We start from the raw sequence: 22,192 nt of genomic DNA on the forward strand, positions 1-22,192 counted from the left end.
AGTAAAACTTAAACTAAGACATTCTTTGCGTAGGTACCTACCTAAAATCTATAACAATTAAACCTTCACCTCCTAAAACCTCCCTTCACCTCTCTCTGCTCACCTTTAAAATAACATAAAATCGTAGTTACTTTTGACAATACATGAAATACACAGAGTTAAAATGGCATGCCAGGAGTTTTTATGCGTTATATGGTTATACCAATCTTAGCCGCCGTCTCTAGTGCAACTGGCAGCACCGATTTTTTTTTTATAAAATCTGTATGAATGTTCTTCTTTTCTTGTCTATGGCTCTATGTACTGCGGTTTTGTTGTCCGCAATAATTCCGCCAATGTCAATTCAGTGGAGAGAACATCGTTGTAATTTGGTTCTTGATGAATGGTATGAATGTTAAATGAATGAAGCTGACAACTGTCAATTATGATTATGACACTGACATTATGTATTATCTATGACACTGACATTTGACAATCAATAGAATTTGCTGTTGGTTTGGTTGTTGATAATTATTTTGTAATTTGTATTTACTTATATTTTCGTAAGGAAAAAATAATTAGAATACAAGGACTTTACAGAAAAATAGTAATAAACTCTTCAGTAACAATTATTATAAGTAATAAGCAATATGTCCTCCAACATTATAAGGAATTGTATTTTACAAATTAACCCCAAACTTTATTGTTGTCGTTTATGTTCCGACACAAAATACAGGGAAGGAATAAATCTTGTCGATCATTTACACCTTTTAAAGTTGTTGGAGTATTGTGTTGGATTCACAGTAAGTACCTAACTACTTATCTATGTTATTAATGCTCTTTTATTGTTTGTAACATGGAGAATGAATACCTAATGAGTTTAACGGGTAACTTGAGGTCTCAATTCAGGTATGTTAATAAACATCTTAATTCTATTGTGACTGAAATATATGGATTTTATACCTACTTACATATTTTTTGATTTATTGCTTTGATCCTTAAATACCTTATCTTGTGAATGTGGTTCATAGGTAGTTTTTATCATGTTAGGTCTGCCTAATACAGATTGTAGATAAAAAATACAGTATCTGGTACGCCTGGCACTAGATATGGATGTATCCTGTACATTGACTTATACATTACTTCGTATGGACAGGGCCATTGAACAAACAAAATGGCATTGACTCAGTGGTGCTTTAGCACCAATGCAACTTCAGTGATGTCTGGATTTCAAACGGGTTGTTCATTAGTATCTAAGAGGTGGCGCTGATTTATTTAGTTCCAAAACCGTGAAAAATTTTGTTCACTTGGGCATATCTTGTCATTTATATCGATGATTCCTGTAAGTTTTTGTCTTGTTCCCTAGTGTGTTGAACCTACTAGACATTTATTTTAGTGGTTTCCAATATATACTTTATGTAAGTAATTTACTTACTTATTTAGTATAAGAACCGAACCATTCTTTTGACGTAGGTAGCTTCTGAAGAGTATTAAAATATTGCATTTATTTTTCTACTTTTTCTGGTTCAATATAGGTAAACATTGAATATACTTCACATGTCCTATGTTTCAAATGTAAAAGGAAGATTGAAAAATTTGTGGAGTTTAAAAAACAGTGTGAAGAATCTGAAAACCTTTGGAAAAAGTTCCCGATTGCAAACATTCCTGTAAGTTTTCATACTTACATTTATATTCTTGAGTCATCTAGGTAAGTACTTGAATAAAGCCTATGCTACATCTGGATAAAGTAACTTTCTAATGATGAAAGTATTATTACAATGGCACCGATTCCGTTGACTGTCTCTAAACTAAATTTAGAGTATCTGCATCCTTTTCTTTTTAACAATGCTAAAAAGCGACAGAACACATTTAAAGACTCTAAATTTTAGTGCACGCTACAAATTTAAACATTAGGCTCGCGACTGTGCGATAAAATCACGGGTTTTACCATCTAAAAATTAAATTTAAAACTGTCAAACTGCATCTGTCTTTGTCATATTACATTAGTAAGAAGAGGATGGGAATACTCTAAAATTAGGTTGTGCTCAGAATCAGTACCAATATTTGGTTTAGTAGTTACACAGTATATCAAATTACAAACATGCAAACCTTTCCTCTTTATAATATTAATCGTCTAGATTAATATTATAAACCACTACCAACATTTAACTTAACAGCCATAAAGTCCAAATAATAATTTATAGGTAAGTTATTGCCGAAAACAGTGGGAATTTTCTAAAACTATTTAGTTTTTAGTTTGATCCTACATAGATTTCTTTTTTCAGAAATATTATTATGTGAAAATTTCCACGGTTTTGGCGATGACTTAAAACATTTATTCGCAGTTTAACAGCTTTTTAGTTAAAGCATTGTAGATTAGTAATATGTTTGGATTAGTAAATTACTAAACACTTGAGTTCGTCATTAAAAAATATGTATTCACTAGGTATTGTAGACACAAACTGAAAATATCACAACCTACCCATTACCACAAGTTGGTACCTATACCAAAACACAAACCTTTAATAATCTTCACTCGTCGCATTTATATAGTATGGAAGTATAGATTATATTATGTTTTAAATCATGGTGAAAATTATATTTAAATCTAATAATTTACTTTGTTTTAGTATTACTTAATCGGAGATTTTCACTGTCAAATTTTGTTTTATTTCTTTAGAAATTAGCTGATGATAACAATCATAGTGATTTATCAATATTAATAAAACAACATAAGACTGAAACGAAACAAGAGTGTGAAGAATTAAATACTGACGAAGGTTTTGAAGGTTTTAATGAAATTTCTTATGATACAAAATATTTCACACCAAACCAAACATCATTGATTAACATTGAAGTGGACACATGTTTAAAAAGTTATAGAGATGACAAGTTTGCTGAAGTCAAGTGTGAAGATAATACAAAAACATATGAATGTAAAAACTGTAAGAAAAAATACAGTGAGTATTATTTAAATTGATAATTATAAAATCAATATAATTAAAAAGCTTAATTTGCTATAATCTGCAGGACAAATAAATCTGTATGGTACAATGTGCAGCATATCCATATGCACCAACCGGTCTCCTGCTACTATAGAAGCAAGAAAAGCAAGCAACACACCATCAACACACAGGTCACAAATCTTCCAAAACACTCATCATAATATCCTCAGGACTCTGACATCATAGTATCCTCAGGAGATGTAGACTCCACGATACACAATTTGCAAGCTTTGCAATGTATTGTTTATCACAAATTAAGCTTGTAGCTCCTTGTAGGTATATCATAGAATTCCGCAAAGTAACGCCTGCTCCTATCTAACGTTATTTAAAACTTATTTAATTTGAATTTTGATACTTGTTTAGGTACACACAAATTGCTGTTAACTCACAAAAGAAAGAAATGTTGCAAGACCAATGTAAAAAGCAAACATCACCCTAGTGGAATAACAGAAAATAAAGTTGAAAAATTGTCTACCAATGAATGTGGTTAGTTTATTTTTTACAAAATATTGTATAGGTATTCCTTCAACCGTCCGCTGCGCCAGATCCTTCTTTCCACGCACGTGCAAACTGTGGAACCAACTCCCATCGGCGGTGTTCCCACTAGATTATAACATGGGGTTATTCAAGGGGCGGACCAACAAATTCCTAAAAGGCCGGCAACGCATCGGCGGTTCCTCTGGTGCTGCAAATGTTCATGGGCGGCGGTAATCACTTAACATCAGGTGACCCGCCTGCTCGTTTGTTCGCTATATCTATTTTAAAAAAAAGGTATACTTATACCACCAGGTGAGGTTGCAGTCAAGGGCAAACTTCTACTATCTAAATAAAAAATTAACTTAATAGTGTACTTAAAACTGTAATAGTTTGCCTGGTTCATCTATATACAACTAGCAGTTACCTCATGCTGCTTCACTGACTAATTTACTATTTAAGGTTGGGTTTTCAGGGTTCCGCACCCGAAGGGTGCCAACGAGACCCTATTACTAAGACTTCTTGTCCGTCCGCCCGTCCGTCTGTCTGTCAGTGGGCTGTATATCGTAAACCGTAATAGACAGAGCGTTGAAATTTTCACGGAATGTGTATTTCTATTGCTGCAGTAACAAATAATAAGAATTTCAAAATGACTGCCATGCAATTAATAAAATTAAAAAGTGTTAGTTCTTGTACGATGGTACGGAACCCTTAGTGTACTAGTCTGACTCGCACTCGACTTGTTTTCTTTTTTCATAGTTATAAGTTTTACTTCTGTCGGCAGTCGTCTAGTTCTTGATTTATTTTGTTTCAGGTTTATGTGATAAGCCATTAAGTAGTGATGTCAATGAACATATACTCAACCATCACTGGCTCAATAATAATTTGCAGTGTGGTTTATGTAACTATTGCGGTAAAGATTTTGCTCACATGGTTACCCACAGGTATAATTTTTGATACCTTTTAATTGTACTATTATCAGCTTAGCTAATGGTCCTGGTACACTCAATAAAATATATATTTACGTAGGTAAATCACATACTAAAACCCTTTCTTAAAGCACTATTATACCAATCTTGCCTACCTCTAGATACTTATTTTGTTTTAGTAATTATTTACTAGTTTTATAATGCTTCCTTTTTACTCTGCTTGTGTGAGCTCAATGTAAAATAGAGAAGCAGGAACTGGTTCATTGACTCATTCCAATGACACAACTGAACAACATACATCACTATCATCTTATGGTATCATTATTTTACGATTTGACATTAGCTAATGTCAAAACGTGTTGTTTAATTAAAAAATCTTTGCCAATTTTATCAATGGCTTTGGACCAATGACTTTATAATTTGACTTGTGGCTATATTGAATGCACCAACACGATTTGAATAGTTGGTCACATGGACCAGGAATTTAATTTACTTATTGTTTTCAGATACACCCACTGTCCAAATAATGTAAGCCTATATTGTATCTCGTGCAGCAAAAGAAGCGTTTCGATGCTAGCTCTGCAATACCACTTCAGGTCGGTGCATTTGCAGAAACCGGGTGGTTACTGCACTGTCTGTGATAAAACTTTTATCAAATTCAGGACATGGAAGAAGCATCATCGGATGCATACGGAGATTAACAAGCTACACGTATGCGATATCTGTGGTAAAAAGTAAGTACTCACTATAGGTATCAGTACCCTTATTATAAATGCGAAAGTGTGTTTGTTTGTTGGTTTATTGGTTTGTTGGTTTACTTACCTATAATTAATTTAAAAAAGTTATCTTTGAAAATACTAATTATTTGGAAATAAACACATTTTTTGTGAATACCTAACCACAAATCCAAGGTTTTCAGATTTATTCCTTTACTTGTGCTATAAAACCTAACTACCTGCCAAATTTCATGATTCTAGGTCAACGGGTAGTACCCTATAGGTTTTCGTGACAGTCACGACAGACAGACAACGAAGTGATCCTACAAGGGTTCCTTTTGAGGTACGGAACACTAAAAACAGAACTCTATTCAATATCTACTAGTACTAGGTACACTATATTTGAAACTAGATGATGCCCGCGACTTCGTCCGCGTGGATTTAAGTTTTTAAAAATCCCGTGGGAAGTCTTTGATTTTCCGGGATAAAAAGTAGCCTTCCCCGGGAAATAAGCTAATTCGGTACCAAATTTCATCAAAATCAGTTTAACTGTTGGGCCGTGAAAATATAGCAGACCGACAGACAGACAGACAGACAGACAGTTAGACAGACAGACACACGTTCGCATTAATAATATTAGTATGGAGGATTGTAGAAAGTACTATAGATATGTCTTAAAAGTAAAACATCAGCAAAACGGAGTAAAAGTTTAGAAGCAAAATATCGTTTAAATCCAATTGGACCATGCCCAATCCCGAATTTTGCAGTGTAGAAATCGGATCGGAATCACGCTCAGCATTGTAACATTTAGGCGACCTTAAATAAACTTTAAACGTCAGATAAAGTGGGTCGCGACCTTCCGGAATTATTTAGGTTCCCAAAATCGGTGACCCGTCGCTCTGGCGAGGGTAGTCACATATAATTTAAAGGGTCGCGTTGTCCGCTATTCTTTCGGCTGATTTCAAATCTACGCAAAAAACCGGCCAAGTGCGAATCAGACTCGCGCACTGAGGGTTCCGTAGTACAATCGTATTTTATCGACATTTTGCACGATAAATCAAAAACTACTTACTAGATCTCGTTCAAACCAATTTTCGGTGGAAGTTTGCATGATAATGTACATCGTATATTTTTTTAGTTATCATTCTCTTATTTTAGAAGTTACGGGGGGGGGGGGGGGGGACGACGACACATTTTACCAATTTGGAAGTGTCTCTCGCGCAAACTATTCAGTTTAGAAAAAAATTATATTAGAAACCTCAATATCATTTTTGAAGACTTATCCATAGATATACACGTATGGGTTTGATAAAAAAATATTTGAGTTTCAGTTCTAAGTATGGGGAACCCCAAAATTTATTGTTTTTTTTTTCTATTTTTGTGTAAAAATCTTAACGCGGTTCACAGGATACATCTACTTACCAAGTTTCAACAGTTTCTCTTATAGTTTCGGAAAAAAGTGGCTGTGACATACGGAGTACGGACGGACAGACAGACAGACATGACGAATCTATAAGGGTTCCGTTTTTTGCCATTCTGGTACGGAACCCTAAACAAGTGCTCGCTGTATTTAGATTTCTTGATGGTCGACAATAGTGCCAATATCACTCCGTAAGGCTGACCTTGGAACATTCGGAATCGAATTCAGAGTCTAAACAGACACTGATTTAGATTCTTAGAACTAATAATTAGTATTTTCAATTTTCGAACTAAGATAACTATATCAAGTGGGGTATCATATAAAAGGGCTTTTACCTGTGCATTCTAAAACAGATTTTTATTTATTTTTGTGCATTATAGTTTTTGAATTATCGTGCAAAATGTCGAAATAATACCACTGTAAAACGGAACCCTCGGTGCGCGAACCTGTTTTGCACTTGGCCGGTTTATTATTTATTTTTGATTGTGTTTGGACTGCAGCAACAAGTATAACAAACTGTTTAAATTAATTATTTTAGTATTAAAATGGATATAAGATTCGTTGGTGCTCTTACGGAAGCAGTCGAAACAGTATATTTACGATTTTCTTTCATAGTCAATAAAAGAAGCTCTCTCTTTCCTCGTAACTAAGTAAACAACCGTAAAATATAACGTGGAAAAAGGTTTCCTGCCACTAATTATACTTATTTATTAATGTTCTTTCCGAAACGTTGCCGGTAATAGATCATCTAGATACGAAAGTCGAAATAGGTGTTGTTATGTATTTACGTGAATTTAGACTTAATATTTTAGACTGTTAGGTTTACATTTACATAGCAGCATCTGAAATATATTTCGAACCTGTCAAAAGCAGAGGACTAGCGGTACAGAACGAGCTTGTTATTGCTGTTGCTCGATTACTAACGACGCACCGTTATGCCGTTCGAGATTTTTAAATCGGTTTACTTCCGCGCTACATTAAGCATTTTAGAGGGCGGGTACGGGCTAGTGGCAGAGAGAACTATAGAGTCAGGGACTCTCGGTTTGATCTTGAATCGACGATATGTCAAATATTAGGCTATCGTGACGTAATATCAATGAAAAAAGGGCTATCTTAGTAACATACGACAAACCAAATATCTAAAAATGTAAAAGGAAAAGGTGACTGACTCACTGACTGTTCTATTAACGCACAGCTCAAACTACTGGACAGATTGGGCTGAAATTTGGCATGCAGATCGCTATTATGACGTAGGCATCCGCTATTTCCGCGAAAATTCAACGCCTAAGGGGGTGAAATAGGGGTTTGAAATTCGTGTAGTCCACGCGGACGAAGTCACGAGCATAAGCTATATGCATAAGCATAAGCTAGTATGATGATAAAATATCGTATTTGAATCTTAGCTGTATTTGTTCCCAGGTTTTTATACAGACATGAAATCAAAGCTCACCTAACCAGACACTCGGAGGTGCGCCAGTATGTGTGCGAGACCTGCGGGAAGGGCTTCAGGAGGGCATCCGCTCTTAAGGTGAAATATTTATTTTATTTATTTATTTCGACCTCTTTTTTGTACACACGTTTATTTACAGGACAGTGCCAACTCACTTCCAGCTGCCCCAAAGCTAAAAAGATTAAAATGAGCTGACGTGCTCGATATCTGATGGTCGTTGGAGCTGTACACACACGTTTATTTACAGGACAGTGCCAACTCACTTCTAGCTGCCCCAAGAGTAAAAAGATTAAAATGAGCTGACGTGCTCGATATCTGATGGTCGTTGGAACAATGGCTCTCTCGTTTTTCAATAACTTTAGCACAAATAATCTGCTTGTAGTCCCCCGATTGATTGCAGATAAATGACTGAAAAAAATTATATATGAAGAAACTATACAAAAGCAAGGGCGGCCTTATTGGTAAAGCAATTAGCTTACAGGCAGCCTTTGGTGAAACTTTCTAGGGTTCGTACCCGAAGAGTGCCTACAGGACCCTATTACTAAGCCTACTTACGGGACGGACGGAACGACAGCGGAGGCTGAGTAATAGGGTCCGTATGCCCGTGCCATGTAAAATTTCAAGTTTCTAGCTCATCGGGAAGTAACTTTCAATCGATTACGAAATTTGTACCGAATAGACATACAAACTAATTGTAATTGTATTGCCATCCAGGTCCGATCTAACTTTTTAAAATTTTAATTCTCTAGCATATCGGGAAGTTAGTTTAAAATCGATTACAAAAATTGAACCTAACAGACTTACAAAAAACGACAAGAAAGCGAGTTAATAAAAACGTGTCTATTTGTAATTTCTTGAATTAGATAGCGAATTGGTATTCCTCAGGATCACGTCTACAGAACACACGAAACAAAACAAGCAGTTAAATGTAAACATTTCGACAAAGTCTACAAAAGTGAAGACACACTAAAAATTCACCTAAGAAACTTAAACGCCGAAAGACCATTTATTTGCAAAGTGTGCTCGAAAGAGTTTCTTACTGAGACATGTTTCGTCACAGTAACGAGAGGCCTTTTGGGTGTGCGGGTCACTTATAATGACACAAACGGGCTAAAAAACCATAATATTATGAAGAAACATTCGCGCGTGTTGCCCTATGTTTGTGCTATTTGTTTTAAGTCTTATCGATCTAGCGACCAGTTAAAAGTACATTCAATCGTCCACACTGGTGTCCGTGGCCACAAGTGTCTGCATTGTGAGAAATCTTTTTATTCTCAAAGGGACCTGTTGCTGCACGCTATTTAACACGAGAATATCGTGTTAAGCTAGAGTCCAACTAGCCACCAAAATGATCTCACCCCGAGTTACGGTGACTAAAGTACGCGACAGCTTAAAATGACATTGAATAACATTGTCATCTTAACCTGTCGCGGACTATATACATAGGTCTAAGTTGGAGCGCGCTTGCCTAGAAGGATACTAAGTTTGCTATTGTAAAAAAACAATTTATTTTTAATTAGCTTGTGCTCGCGACTTCGTCCGCGTGGACTACACAAATTTCAAACCTTGAATTTTTGATTTCACCGCCTTGAATTTTCAAAAATCCTTTCTTAGCGGATGCCTGCGTCATAATAGCTATCTGCGTGCCGAATTTCAGCCCAATCCGTCCAGTAGTTTGAGCTGTGCATTGATTGATCAGTAAGTCCGTCACCTTTTCCTTATATATATTTATGTTTTTTGAGTAAGCAAGCGAATTGGTATTCCTCAGGATCACATCTACAACATACACGAAACAAGGCAGCCAGTTAAATGCGAACATTGCGACAAAGTCTACAAGTGTAAAAACAAACTAAAAATTCACCTAAGAAACGTAGCCGCCGAGAAGGCTTTTATTTGCGAGGTGTGCTCGAAAGAGTTCCACACTGAGACTGTATTGAGGAAGCACATGTTCTGGCATACTAACGAGAGACCTTTTAGTTGCGGAGTGTGCGGGTTGACTTATAAAGCCAAGGGAGTGCTGAAAGTGCATATGAGGAAACATTCGGGCGAGTTGCCTTATGTCTGTGCTGTTTGTTGCAAGGCGTTTCGGTCTGGCAACCAGTTGAAAGTTCATTTAAGCGTTCATACTGGCGTCCGTCGACACAAATGTATGCACTGCGAGAAGTCTTTTCATTCTAAGAAGGACCTGCTGCTACATGGTGTTCGACACAAGAATATCGATGTTAAGCTAGAGCCCAAGTAGAGTGAAATAAACAGGAAAATGGTCTCACGTTGACTATTGGACTATTGGTGTATTAGTACCACGGAGAATTCAACTTCAAGAGTACGCATATATACAAGGTTTTCCATGAAAACAAAATCGTAAAATGTTGGCGGGGGACAGGGAAGAATGCTTTTTGTGATTGGTGGACTCAAAAAACGCGTAATCAAGACAATGTGGGGAATGAGGGTACCGAACGGGCGTGGGCCAACTTTTATGCTAAGCAACTGCCTAAGCTTAGCGATCGGGGGTGTCCGGCTATAAGGCGTCTATAGGTGGTGGTCTGTGATTAGTACAGCCTACTGTACTGGAGTTGTATTTGTCAGTAATATCTTTATCATAATATGAGGCAACTTTTATGCTAATTTATGTAACAAAAATATATGAGGTTGAAGAAATTAGTGGAGATTTTATTTTGGTTTGTATACCTAGTAATTAATATTGTACCCCCGGGATCGATATCCGATTTGGAGGTGGACGTCCTAACCACTAGGCTATCACAGCTTTTCACGTAACTTTTCGGATCAGTTTTAATTAATTTAATATCACATGGTTTAACGGTGAAGGAAAACATCATGAGGAAACCTGCATGCCCGAGAGTTCCTATAATGTTTTGAAAGGTGTGTGAAGCTAGCAACTTCACAGCCCAACAGTTTGACCGATTTTTATTAAATTTGGTACAGCTTACATCCCGGGGAAGGACATACGTTACGATTTATCCCGGAAAATTGAAGAGTTCCCACGGGATAGGTATATGAAAACCTAAATTCACGCGGGCAACATCTAGTAGGTAGGTACATAAAAGTAAAATGATATCGTTTAACTTTTGAGTAAAGCAAGGCAATTTGATAGGCGTTGCTCGGATGTAATGGACAGGCGATTGAGTTAATTGCCTGGTTACGTAGACGGTAGACATGTAATACTGCACATGCGGTTAATATCGAGCTACCTGTAGTATGCGACAGGTTGAGATGGCAATCGGGATATGAGGCGGGGGGACGCCCCGGGCGAGCGCGGGGGCTGTACGGGGCGTCCCCACGGCGATTGCCATCTCGATCTGTCGCGTACCTACTATAACTTATCAGTTACCTAACAGGCCTTTATTGTACACAGCTTCAATAATGTTTTATTAATAGTCCTAACTAAGGACCGCATTACGGACTATTTTATGAAAAAAAAAAGTTTTTTTCGTAAAAATAACGAGCAGTGGAGTCACCTGATGTTAAGTGATTACCGCCGCCCGTGAACATTTGCAGTACCAGAGGAACCTCCAATGCGTTGCTCTGGCCTTTCAGGAATTTGTTGGTCCGCCCCTTGAATAACCCTATGTTGTAACCTAATGGGAACACCGCCGAAGGGGGTTGACTCCACAGTTTGCATGAATAAGAATCTAGCACAATTTCTCCATGTATAACTATCGATGGAGCTGCCAAATATCTGCCTACTTCGGTAAATCGGGCGCGGTTTTTGGAGTATCGATCCACGGTCACACTTGTTGAGGGCGAGCAACCTTTGACCTGTAAGTACGGTGGCGATGTGAGAATGGAGGCCTCTGAGCACGTCTTGTAAGCACTGCATGACGTGATTTCTAATAATATTCTGAAGAAAATATAGAAAAACTAGCTGATGCCTGCGACTTCGTTCGCGTGGATTTAGGTTCTTTAAAATCCCGTGGAAACTTTGATTTTCCGGGATAAAATGTAGACTATGTCACTCTCCAGGTCTTTAACTACCTACACCCATGCAAAAAATACTGTCGATCCTTTGCTCCGTCGCGATGTGATTGAAGGACAAACCAACAAACAAACACACTTTCGGATTTATAATATGGGTACTGATTAGACTATACTTTGACGTAAGATTTTTTTACACCTTTATTACCTGTTATCTCACAAAAGCCACCATGACCCAAACAAATCTTCCTCCCAGTGTTGAGGACAATGAGCAGATAGACTTCTTCTTCACTCTGGGCTGGTTTCCACACTTAAACGTTTCCGGAGCAGATAGACTTTCAGCTTTTATAAAATAACGAAGGTCTGGCACGCGCTGTCTTAGTCCATAGCCTAATGTCCGGTAAGCAAGCTATCACTGTAGGTAGGTATATCCTACAAAGATTTTGACAAGTCAAAATCGAGTAAACAAATGGGCCGTGAAAAGCTAGCAGCAATATTAGTATGGATATAATTATATTATTATAGTACCTAAGTAGGTACTTGTTTCAAGCAATAGAGGAATTATGAAAATGGAACCAATCGATTAGAGCAATTTAATGGGCAACGTTTTAGGTTAGCGTCGGAGTTAATTGCTCGATACCTGCCTGCTTTGAACGTAACACTGAATTCTGAAATTGTGGTTTAGGTAAATCATACGATACGGCTTTGAAGATCTATTATTTTATTATTACAGCGTAGAATATTCTGTAGGCAATATTAGACATAATTTTAACTAGCTCATTCACACCGGCCCGGGCACGCGAGTTTAATGTTTTTTTTTTAAATTACCAAAGAACGTTTAACAAATCCAATTTAGATAGCAAAAACCACGAAGGTTTAAAAAATGTGTCATTCCGTCTACTTCTTAATACATAACAATAGTGTTTCTATAAACAATTTACATTGTTTATAGAAACACTTATTACATAACATTTTATACAAAAATTGGGATCATTACAATTTGTTAATATAATAGGATTTTAGCTTATATTTTAAATTAAATCTAGTTAGTTCATTTCTAATTTTGTTATCTAAAGTATTTATTATAAATCTTACCAACAGTACGCGGCCGAAAGTAATGTACATCGGCCTTTCGAATTACTTTCGGTACATCAACCTTTAAAAGGAGATAGCAGATTTGTAGAGCACTGTCTCTGACGTTGAGACCAACAAAACGTCATATAGGTATAAGGTATGAGTGACAGAGGCAACGCTCTACAAAGCCGAAATGTCATTCTAAAGCCTCAATAGCTCAACGGTTGGAGAGCAGACTGAATTCCAAAATGTCGCCCGTTCAAACCCCACCTGGTGCACTATTGCCCGAGGTACGGCAATTATTGCCGTATACCTACTAGCACAAGCTTTACGCTTAGTGGAGGGGAAAAATAAAAAAATAAAGGCTGATGTACATTACTTTCTGCCGCGTACTGTACCTAGGTACTTGTCGAGTTTTAGGGTTCCGGATCTCCAGAGAAAAAAGAACCCTTAAAGGCAGTGGCGTGCACAGGAGTTCAAGCCAGGGTATGCATTTAGGTATGAACTTATTTTAAGGCAGGTTATAATGAAAAATAATTTTGCAAAATAACACTGCTTACCCTCATTGTAATAACATTGATTTATTACAATGAGGGTAAGCAGTGTGTTTATGCTTCTATGAGCTGCACGCCACTGCTTATAGGATCACTTCGTTATTTGTTTGTCAAGACCCGTCAAGAGAATCATATGGCACGTAGCAATGTTTTATAGGTAGCTTAGATATAGCCGTGAATTTGTGGTTACTGGTAAGGTAGGTAGGTACGTATTTAACACTATTATTTCTTACAGGTACGATGTAGCCTATACATCGTATAAGAAATAATAAACCTATACAGTATAGGTATGTATGGCTTTTCGTGTTCGAGTCCGACTCGCACTTCACCGTTTTTTTTTATAATAAGTAGGTAATTTATTATGTAGACTTACGAGAGCCACATGTCAGCTGAAATGAGAATAAAAATATTAAAGAAATTCATTTTGCGCTTCATACTTTTTGATTTTTTCATTTCATCGCCCGCTGGCCGTTGCACTCGATGCATTGGTTTATTTGCATGCATGAAATGTTTGCGCATGCTAAATTTTAAATTTAAATTCAACTTTCATGAGTTTGTGGAGGTACACATATTATATAGATTTTGAAATCAGTATATTTTATCTGCCTTTTGTCCCTTTTTATTTGTACTTACAGTTTTTTCAAAAGGTACAGAGATAGCTTGCATCCCAACCCAAGGCATCCAAGAACATAGACTACTTTTGACCCGAAAAATCAAAGAGTTTCCAGGGATTCTTTATACGAAAGGCCGTGTAAAAAGAATGACTCTTCTCAGCCTTGGGCGCGTTTGGTATCAATAAAATCACCATCAATAAAATACCTACTTACCCCTAACTATTCACTTATTTTTACACCTAGGTAAATTCAGCCAATAGCTACTATTGCGACTGTCTCAATGCGAAATTCATAACTGCCGTTCTATTCTCCAGGTCACACTGAACATAATATTACATGAATTTACATATTTCAAGTTACAGGAGGAAAATTTTCCGTTCCTAAAGCGCTCATGTTTCCATATAAGAGGGTAAAAACTCCTTTATAAATATAATAGAGAGAGAGCCAGCGCGTGCCAGACCTTCGTTAGTTTATAAAAAATGCAAGTTTACCTATCTACGTATTGTCCCAAACACAGGGAGGAACGATCATCGACTATGAATTTGGATCATGGTGACTTTCGGAGATAACAGGTAACAAAGGTGTAAAAAATCTTACGTCGAAGTATACCTACCTAAAGTCTAAAAGCTTTTAAAGTTTAAGGGTGGCTGATAGGGGGTTGCAACGATAGTAATTGTCTGGCAATGCATGAAGTAACCTCTAATACCATCCCGAAGATTTTTTACACCTTTATATTACCTGTTATCTCCCAAAACAATCATAATCCAAACTTCATAGTCGCTGATCGTTCCTCCCTGTGTTGGCGGTCAATACGCAGAGAAACTTCCAGCTTTTATAAAATAACTATAACTAACTCATGCTCGCGACTTCGTCCGCGTGGGCTACCCAAATTTCAAAACCCTATTTTACCCCCTTAGGGGATGAATTTTCAAAAATCCTTTCATAGCGGATGTCTACGTCATAATAGCTAAGTATCTGCAAACAGAATTTCAGCCCGATCCGTCCAGTTGTTTGAGGTGTGCGTTGATAGATCAGTCAGTCAGTCCGTCACCTTTCCCTTTTATCCATACTAATATTATTATAAATGCGAAAGTTTGTCTGTCTGCTAGCCTTTCACGGCTCATCCGTTCAATTAATTTTGCCGAAATTTGGTATAGCTTGCATCCCGGGGAAGAACATAGGCTACTTCTCATCCCGGAAAATCAAAGAGATCCCTAGCGATTTTCAAAAACATAAATGCACGCGGACGAAGTCGCGGGCATCATCCAGTAAGAACTACATATATAGATTACTTAAAGACGGAGGTCTGGCAAACGCTGGCTCTTAGTCCACAAGGGAGTTTTTACCCATTCTGCATGTCCCCATATTTATGTGGGGAGCTGTAATCCATCACTGCCGGCCGCAGTGTCTCGTTAACATAATGAATGAGCAGCTGACGTGTTATCATTAGACAAACTCGTTTTACACAATCCGTGACACATCAAGAGTGCCCAAAAGGTTACACGTGTAATTTAAGTGCCTAACTTTTATGTTCATTGAATTTTTTTTCTATTCTATTAAGGGATTCCGAGACGGTCAAGCGGCTTGACGTCAAGCACATAGGAGAATGCTACACACTTGATCTGAATCGGCGATATTTGGACACACACACGTACACCTAATCACAGCAAATGGCGCTTGTTTATTGAGCATGAAAAAAAAAGACGTTTATTTATACAACTGTGCCACACATCACAACTTAAAGCTAAGAGCTGGTTATTCCGGCGCTTCTTCCACCTGAGAACAAGCAAAAGAAGCGCCGGAACAAACTGTCATGTGTGGCACAACCCGAAAAAAGGGTCCCAGCTCAGCATTATGCTGTATGCCTTGTTGCACAAGAACATACAGCGCTGATTTTCAGCTGGTACCTACCCTGAACCGGGTAATAAATAAAGAAAATTTAAATATTAAATTTACCGACACAACGACCCTGAAATGTAAATATCAGGGGGTTTGCTAAAAACCCCCAATGCAAGTGGAATGTCACACGAAAACTAACTTACTCAGAGTCGCTAATCGTTACTTAAGATTGTGTTAAAACGAGACAGATTTATGTGAGAGATATAACTCTGTCACGTTTTAACTAAACTTAAGTAACGATTAAGCGACTCTGAGTACGGCAGTTAGTTACACGAAATACCTACAAAATCTAACAGAATGGAATTAGGACTAGGATTCTAAACTCTAGCAGCTCTTGCCCCCGGGAGTTGGGACACACTAATGGAACATGTTTCCCTTAACTACCCGCTCTCGTTAGCTCATGTTTGTATTCTGATATTTAAACATTATGCATAATATTACAGAAGTAGCTATTATTGCTTGGTTTGTTATATTAAAGAAACTAAATGCGCGACTTCGTACTCGTACATTTCGGTTTTTTAAACCCGCAGGAAATCTGAAAATTCTCTTCAGGATAAAAACTTGTATATCCGTATCCGAGATGCAAGCTGCCTCTGTACCAAATAGATGATGGATTTAAGATTTTACCATAAACTAAACTAAAACTTACCTTTGGCTGCATCGTCGTCATGAAACCAATATAGGTCCACAGTTGGACATAGGTCTCTTGTACGGTCTTCCACACGTTGTGCTCTTATGGTGATTTTATTGTATCCAGCAGCGGTTGAGGCTCTAAGTTGATTTCCTCTACAACCTCAGCGCGCCCCACCGTAAGCAATTTCACCCTCACCACATAGGTGTCTGGAGCACTTCAACCGTCCATTGTGCCAGATCCTTCTTTCCACGCAAATCCAAACTGTGGAACCGACTCCCATCGGCGGTGTTTTCCTAGATTACAACATGGGGTTATTCAAGGGGCGGACCAACAAATTCCTAAAAGGCCGGCAACGCATCGGCAGTTCCTCTGGTGCTGCAAATGTTCATGGGCGGCGGTAATCACTTATCAGGTGCACTTACCCGCCTGCTCGTTTGCTCGCTATCTCTATAAAAAAAAATCAGTCTTGAGTTAAAACTTTTATATTAATCGGGCCAAGGTGGGCGTTTTTATACGAACGCAACGTGTCTTGAGTTTCAACTGAAGCGGCCACTCTTCCACACATTGATAAAGTTTCCGCGTTTATGCTCGGAGCCGTAAACCGTAACGATTATCGATATTAAACGTTAACCTTAACCCTTACAGGGATTCAATATCGTTTTATATCTTTTTTGATTCTTCCATCTTCAGAAGAAAAACAATTAATTATATTAATCCCGCCCGCGTTCTAATAGCGTTCTATATTGTGAAGCGCTTTATTGCTTACAGTACCTCCCTAATTAAATTGCCAGTTTTACTCCATACTATAAGTATGTCTGTCTGCTAGCTTTTCACGGCCTATCCGTTGAACCGATTTTGACGAAATTTGGTGCAGAGATAGCTTGCATCCCGGGAAATATTATAAACTGATCTAAGAGACAATGAAAGCTCGAATCATATTTATCTTGTACCACTCAGCTTGGAGTTCAATAATGCTTCCTAACTATACGTACCTGCCTACTAAGTTGCAACCTATCCTATATAACTTAACTTAAAAATTTAAACATTTCGGACTCTATTCACTACATGTTACTAGCTTTTTCCCGCGACTTCGTCCGCATGATATGAGTAACGAGACCTATAGTAATCATCATCATCATCTATAACCGATAGACGTCCACAGCTGGACATAGATCTTTTGCAGGGACGTCTTCGCTTGAATCCAGCGGCTCCCTGCGACTCGCCTGATGTCGTACATCCACCTACTCGGGGCTAGTAATATAATTTATTAGTGAAAGAATTTCCAGAACCGGGTAATTACCTAGTTCAGGAGATTACCCCCTACATCCTAAATTACAAACTTTACCTTTTTACGTTTAATACAAGTGTAAGCAGATCAAAACAAACTATTTTGCAAAAAGGGGGTGACGAAAACGATGAAGCGTATAAGTTTCAATATAAAAGAGCCCAAAAGTAATAAAGATCTCGATTCAGCCAATACATGTACTCCCTACGGCGATATTGGTCTGGAAAGGGGTTCAGCTTTCAATCTAATAAACGCTTAGGTAAGTAGGTATAGGTACTTCTTGAATACTTTAGATAGTTGCATGCCAATACCTTGGATTAGCAAAACTATTTTCAAATTATAGAAAACTAGCTTATTCCCGCGTCTTCGTCCGCGTGGACTACACAAATTTCAAACCCCTATTTCACCCCCTTAGCCATTGAATTTTAATAAATCCTTTCTTAGCGGATACTTAAGTATCTAATCTAAATGTATAAATGCGCTTACCTGATCTGATTATATTTTTGATCTTGATTGCAAGTGGATTTTTTTATTATTATTTTGAGATAGGCTTGTGCTTGATGACAATCATGACGTCTGAGAAACAGAGCAATGGATGAGGTCTAGGTTGGGGGGCGCTTGCCTAGAAGATACCTATTCACTGTTGCCTTGAAAATATTCAAGTTATACTGGCAGGAAACACGGACGCCGGAAGGGCAATCCATAGGTACCTTAGCGGTTCGTATCAGAAACGTAGAGCTGAAAACCCCAATAAAAATATTAATAGACATCACAATACAAGCTTTAGTTTAATAATTATGACAGTATACAAATAAACAAGCTGTGATAGCCTAGTGGTTAGGACGTCCGCCTTCTAATCGGAGGTCGGGGGTTCGATCCCGGGCACGCACGTCTAACTTTTCGGAGTTATAGGTAGGTATGCGTTTTAAGTAATTAAATATCACTTGCTTTAACGGTGAAGGAAAACACCGTGGGGAAACCTGCATGCCTGAGAGTTCTTCTTAATGTTTTTAAAAGGTGTGTGAAGTCTACCAATCCGCACATGGTCAGCGTGGTAGACTATGGCCAAAACCCTTCTCACTCTGAGAGGAGACCCGTGCTCTGTAGTGAGCCGGCGATGGGTTGATCATGATGATGATACAAATAAAAGGGCATACGTTTTATGAGATAGGTCGAATGTAGTAAAGATTTAACTTACATACGTAGGTAGGTAGGTACGTGAATATCCCCGGGGCGAAATTTCACCGACAAGGGTTCGCGTTTGCAGATACGCTCGTATTATAAATACGAAAAGATATGAAATATTGAACGGTCATATCTTCTGCGATTGCTGATGGTTCAAGTTTTGTTTCGCTTATTTGATAAAGTTGATGCCTGCGATTTAGTCTGCGTTGATTTAAATTTTTGAAAATCCCGTGGGAAATCTTTTGTATTATGGGTAAAATATATCACATGTTTGTCTCTAGGATACAAGCTCTCTTGGTGCTAAATTTCCTCATGATATCAGTGCAGCCATTGAGCATGGAAAGGGTAATATTATGGGTCCTGGAAACTTAGTTTTGATATCTGCAACGTGTCGTTACTAGATGGCATTAACAGTCGCTTAAGTACTGAATTGAAATGCATTATCTTATCCTGCTGGTTCCGCTAAAATAGACACTAGACATTTTCGCATTATACATGCGAAATTATCTATTAGTAATCAGGCTTGTGTTTGACTTCGATCAACAGTTGCAAGAAAACCAATAAAATAATTAAGTAGTAATTCTACTTCTAATAATCCATATTGAGTAATCTGGGCGAGCTATGTTAAGCGAGTGCCTTCTTTGTAATAAAACTTTTAATTCGTATTACATTAGAACCGTAAGCTTTCGTCGATTAGGTTTTGTTAGTGATCTAGATAAACAACAGTTTAGGATTGTTAGTTCTTAATCTGAAACTACTATTATAGCTTAAAAAGGGGATCATAAGTGAAGTAAAACTTCTTTGTGCCAAGAGATTCGCCAGTCTTCAAAAATCTACCAATATCTAAATATATAAAACGATAAGGTGACTGACTGACTGATCTATCAACGCACAAAATACGGGACGAATCGGACTGAAAACGCAGGCATCCGCTGAGAAAGGATTTTTGAAAATTCGATCCCTAAGGTGGTGAAATAGTGGTTTGAAATTTTTGTAGTCCACTTGTACGAAGTCGCGAGCATAAGCTAGTAAGAAATAAAATATCCCATCCGTTTGTTATCTTTTGCCTATGATACTAGAAATGATACATGATACGTAACTAATACATGAAATTAAAATAATAGGTATTAAATATTAAGTTATTATAATGATTGCTTGCAACACGCTTTCAGGTTTATGGAAATTAACAGCATTTATGATAATTATCAAATGTTATTATAATATTAAAAGCTCTCATGAAATAGCGCTTTAAGCGGTTAACTAAGCAAATAAGCAGTGAGCTTGTCGTGATATCGCTTAGGTATTTGCGTACAATTCAGCCGTAATGGATTCTTACGATTATGTTCATATAGCACATAAACACTTTATTTTAACCAAAAAAATTTTTTACAAAAAAAATAAAAACCGACTTCGTTACACAAACACTAAAAATTGAAAAATAATTTAATTTATTACCGAATATATTATGTATACAAGAGTTAATATAGTTCCATAATAATACTTTTTGGTGCCGGTGCCAATTAGCTTTAGCTGCGCGAATCGTCTAGACTTCATATTTTTATGGGACTCCACCATGGCACCTCATTGGCACCGACCCCAAAAAATATTATTATGGAACTATATTAACTCTTGTATACATAATATATTCGGTAATAAATTAAATTATTTTTCAATTTTTAGTGTTTGTGTAACGAAGTCGGTTTTTATTTTTTTTGTAAAAAATTTTTATTTCACAATTTTTAGTGGCCCCATGGAATTATGCTATTACTGGTTAAAAGTCTACTGTTTACTAAGCTATTACACTGATCGCGAGCAATTTACTCTTATCCGTTGAGGAGTTCCAGTATCTATCTTCGAAGATGTTCATCAGATCTTCACCAAATTGAAATGGGACCAACTTTGAAGTATACCCTTTCAAACAAAAAAAAAATTTTCAAAATCGGTCTAGGCGTTTTCGAGTAATCGGGGAACATACATAAAAAAAAAAAAAAAAAAAAAAAAAAAAAAAAAAAAAAAAAAAAGATTCCGACGAATTGAGAACCTCCTCCTTTTTTTGAAGTCGGTTAAAAATACACGCAACTAGCTGACTTTGAAACGAAATATTTATTTTATGCAGGACAACTTGTGCTACTTATTTAGCTAAGACTATCATTTGCATTGGTTCGAAAAGCAGATTCCAGTGAGAAGAGCTAGCAAGACAGTAGTAGGTAAGTAGTTGCTCTTATTAAAAAATACGTAGGTACAGGTAAGTAATATAGGTATTTATTTCTCATGTCTTGAGAAATAAATACTTATCTTACCGAATACCTAATCTACTCACTGTTCACATAAAACATATGTACATACTGTTCACTTAAACATAGAATAGCTAAAATCATCTATCAACCGATAGACGTCCACTGCTGGACATAAGTCTCTTGTAAGGACTTCCACACGTCACAGCCTTGCGCTGCCTGAATCCAGCGGCTCCCTGCGACTCGTTTGATGTCGTCTGTCCACCTAGTGGGAGTCTTCCAACGCTGTGCTGTCCGCTGGGAGGTCACCATTCCAGCACTTTGGGTCGACCCCAACGTACCTTCATTTTAGTATTTACACAGAAACATGCATAATTATTGCTATTTTTTTCATTTATTTATATTTATTTGTTCAACCAATGATAGATATTTATTAAATAACTACCTAATACTATGAGATAGTTGAAATTCAAATAGGCAACCAAGAATCAATTTCTGCGACCCTACTAAATCCTTTCGAAGCTACTTGTATTTATGGGCGTCAACTTAAATGTTCGTTGTTTGAAGTCGGAAACTCTCGCTAACTGCCGATGTTAGGGTCCTATCTACGTAACCAAGAAGGTATATCTGTCTTACGTTTAGATCGGTCGTTTGGAAACTATGAAAAGCTAGAAGAAGACCGCGGGTACGCCCGCATGGATTTAGGTTTATTAAAAATCCAGTTGGAACTTAATTATCTTAAACTTAAATCAAAACAAATCATTTATTTGCTGATTGATTACTTTAATTTTCCGGGATAAAAAGTAGGCT

At 37.3% G+C, this 22,192-nt stretch overlaps 1 protein-coding gene across 3 annotated transcripts in view; it reads left to right on the forward strand.

The window, feature by feature from the left end:
* The first annotated feature begins 454 nt into the window (after window positions 1-454).
* The window catches only part of LOC117984287 (zinc finger protein draculin-like), a 321,299-nt gene continuing 299,561 nt past the window's right edge, over window positions 455-22,192 (forward strand). The window contains exons 1-8 of one of the 3 annotated variants that reach the window (XM_069500299.1): window positions 455-779; window positions 1,512-1,643; window positions 2,657-2,936; window positions 3,345-3,467; window positions 4,270-4,399; window positions 4,891-5,118; window positions 7,940-8,048; window positions 8,856-9,287. In XM_069500299.1, coding sequence (XP_069356400.1) covers window positions 627-779; window positions 1,512-1,643; window positions 2,657-2,936; window positions 3,345-3,467; window positions 4,270-4,399; window positions 4,891-5,118; window positions 7,940-8,048; window positions 8,856-9,275 — 1,575 coding nt within the window. In that variant the 5' untranslated portion in view covers window positions 455-626 and the 3' untranslated portion in view covers window positions 9,276-9,287. Of the gene's footprint in view, window positions 780-1,511; window positions 1,644-2,656; window positions 2,937-3,344; window positions 3,468-4,269; window positions 4,400-4,890; window positions 5,119-7,939; window positions 8,049-8,855; window positions 9,288-9,738; window positions 10,292-22,192 lie in introns of those variants that run through there. The other 2 variants (XM_034970912.2, XM_069500300.1) reach the window with 2 other exon arrangements.

The sequence above is a fragment of the Maniola hyperantus genome, chromosome 8 (assembly GCF_902806685.2).
Source record: "Maniola hyperantus chromosome 8, iAphHyp1.2, whole genome shotgun sequence".
NCBI lineage: Eukaryota > Metazoa > Arthropoda > Insecta > Lepidoptera > Nymphalidae > Maniola > Maniola hyperantus.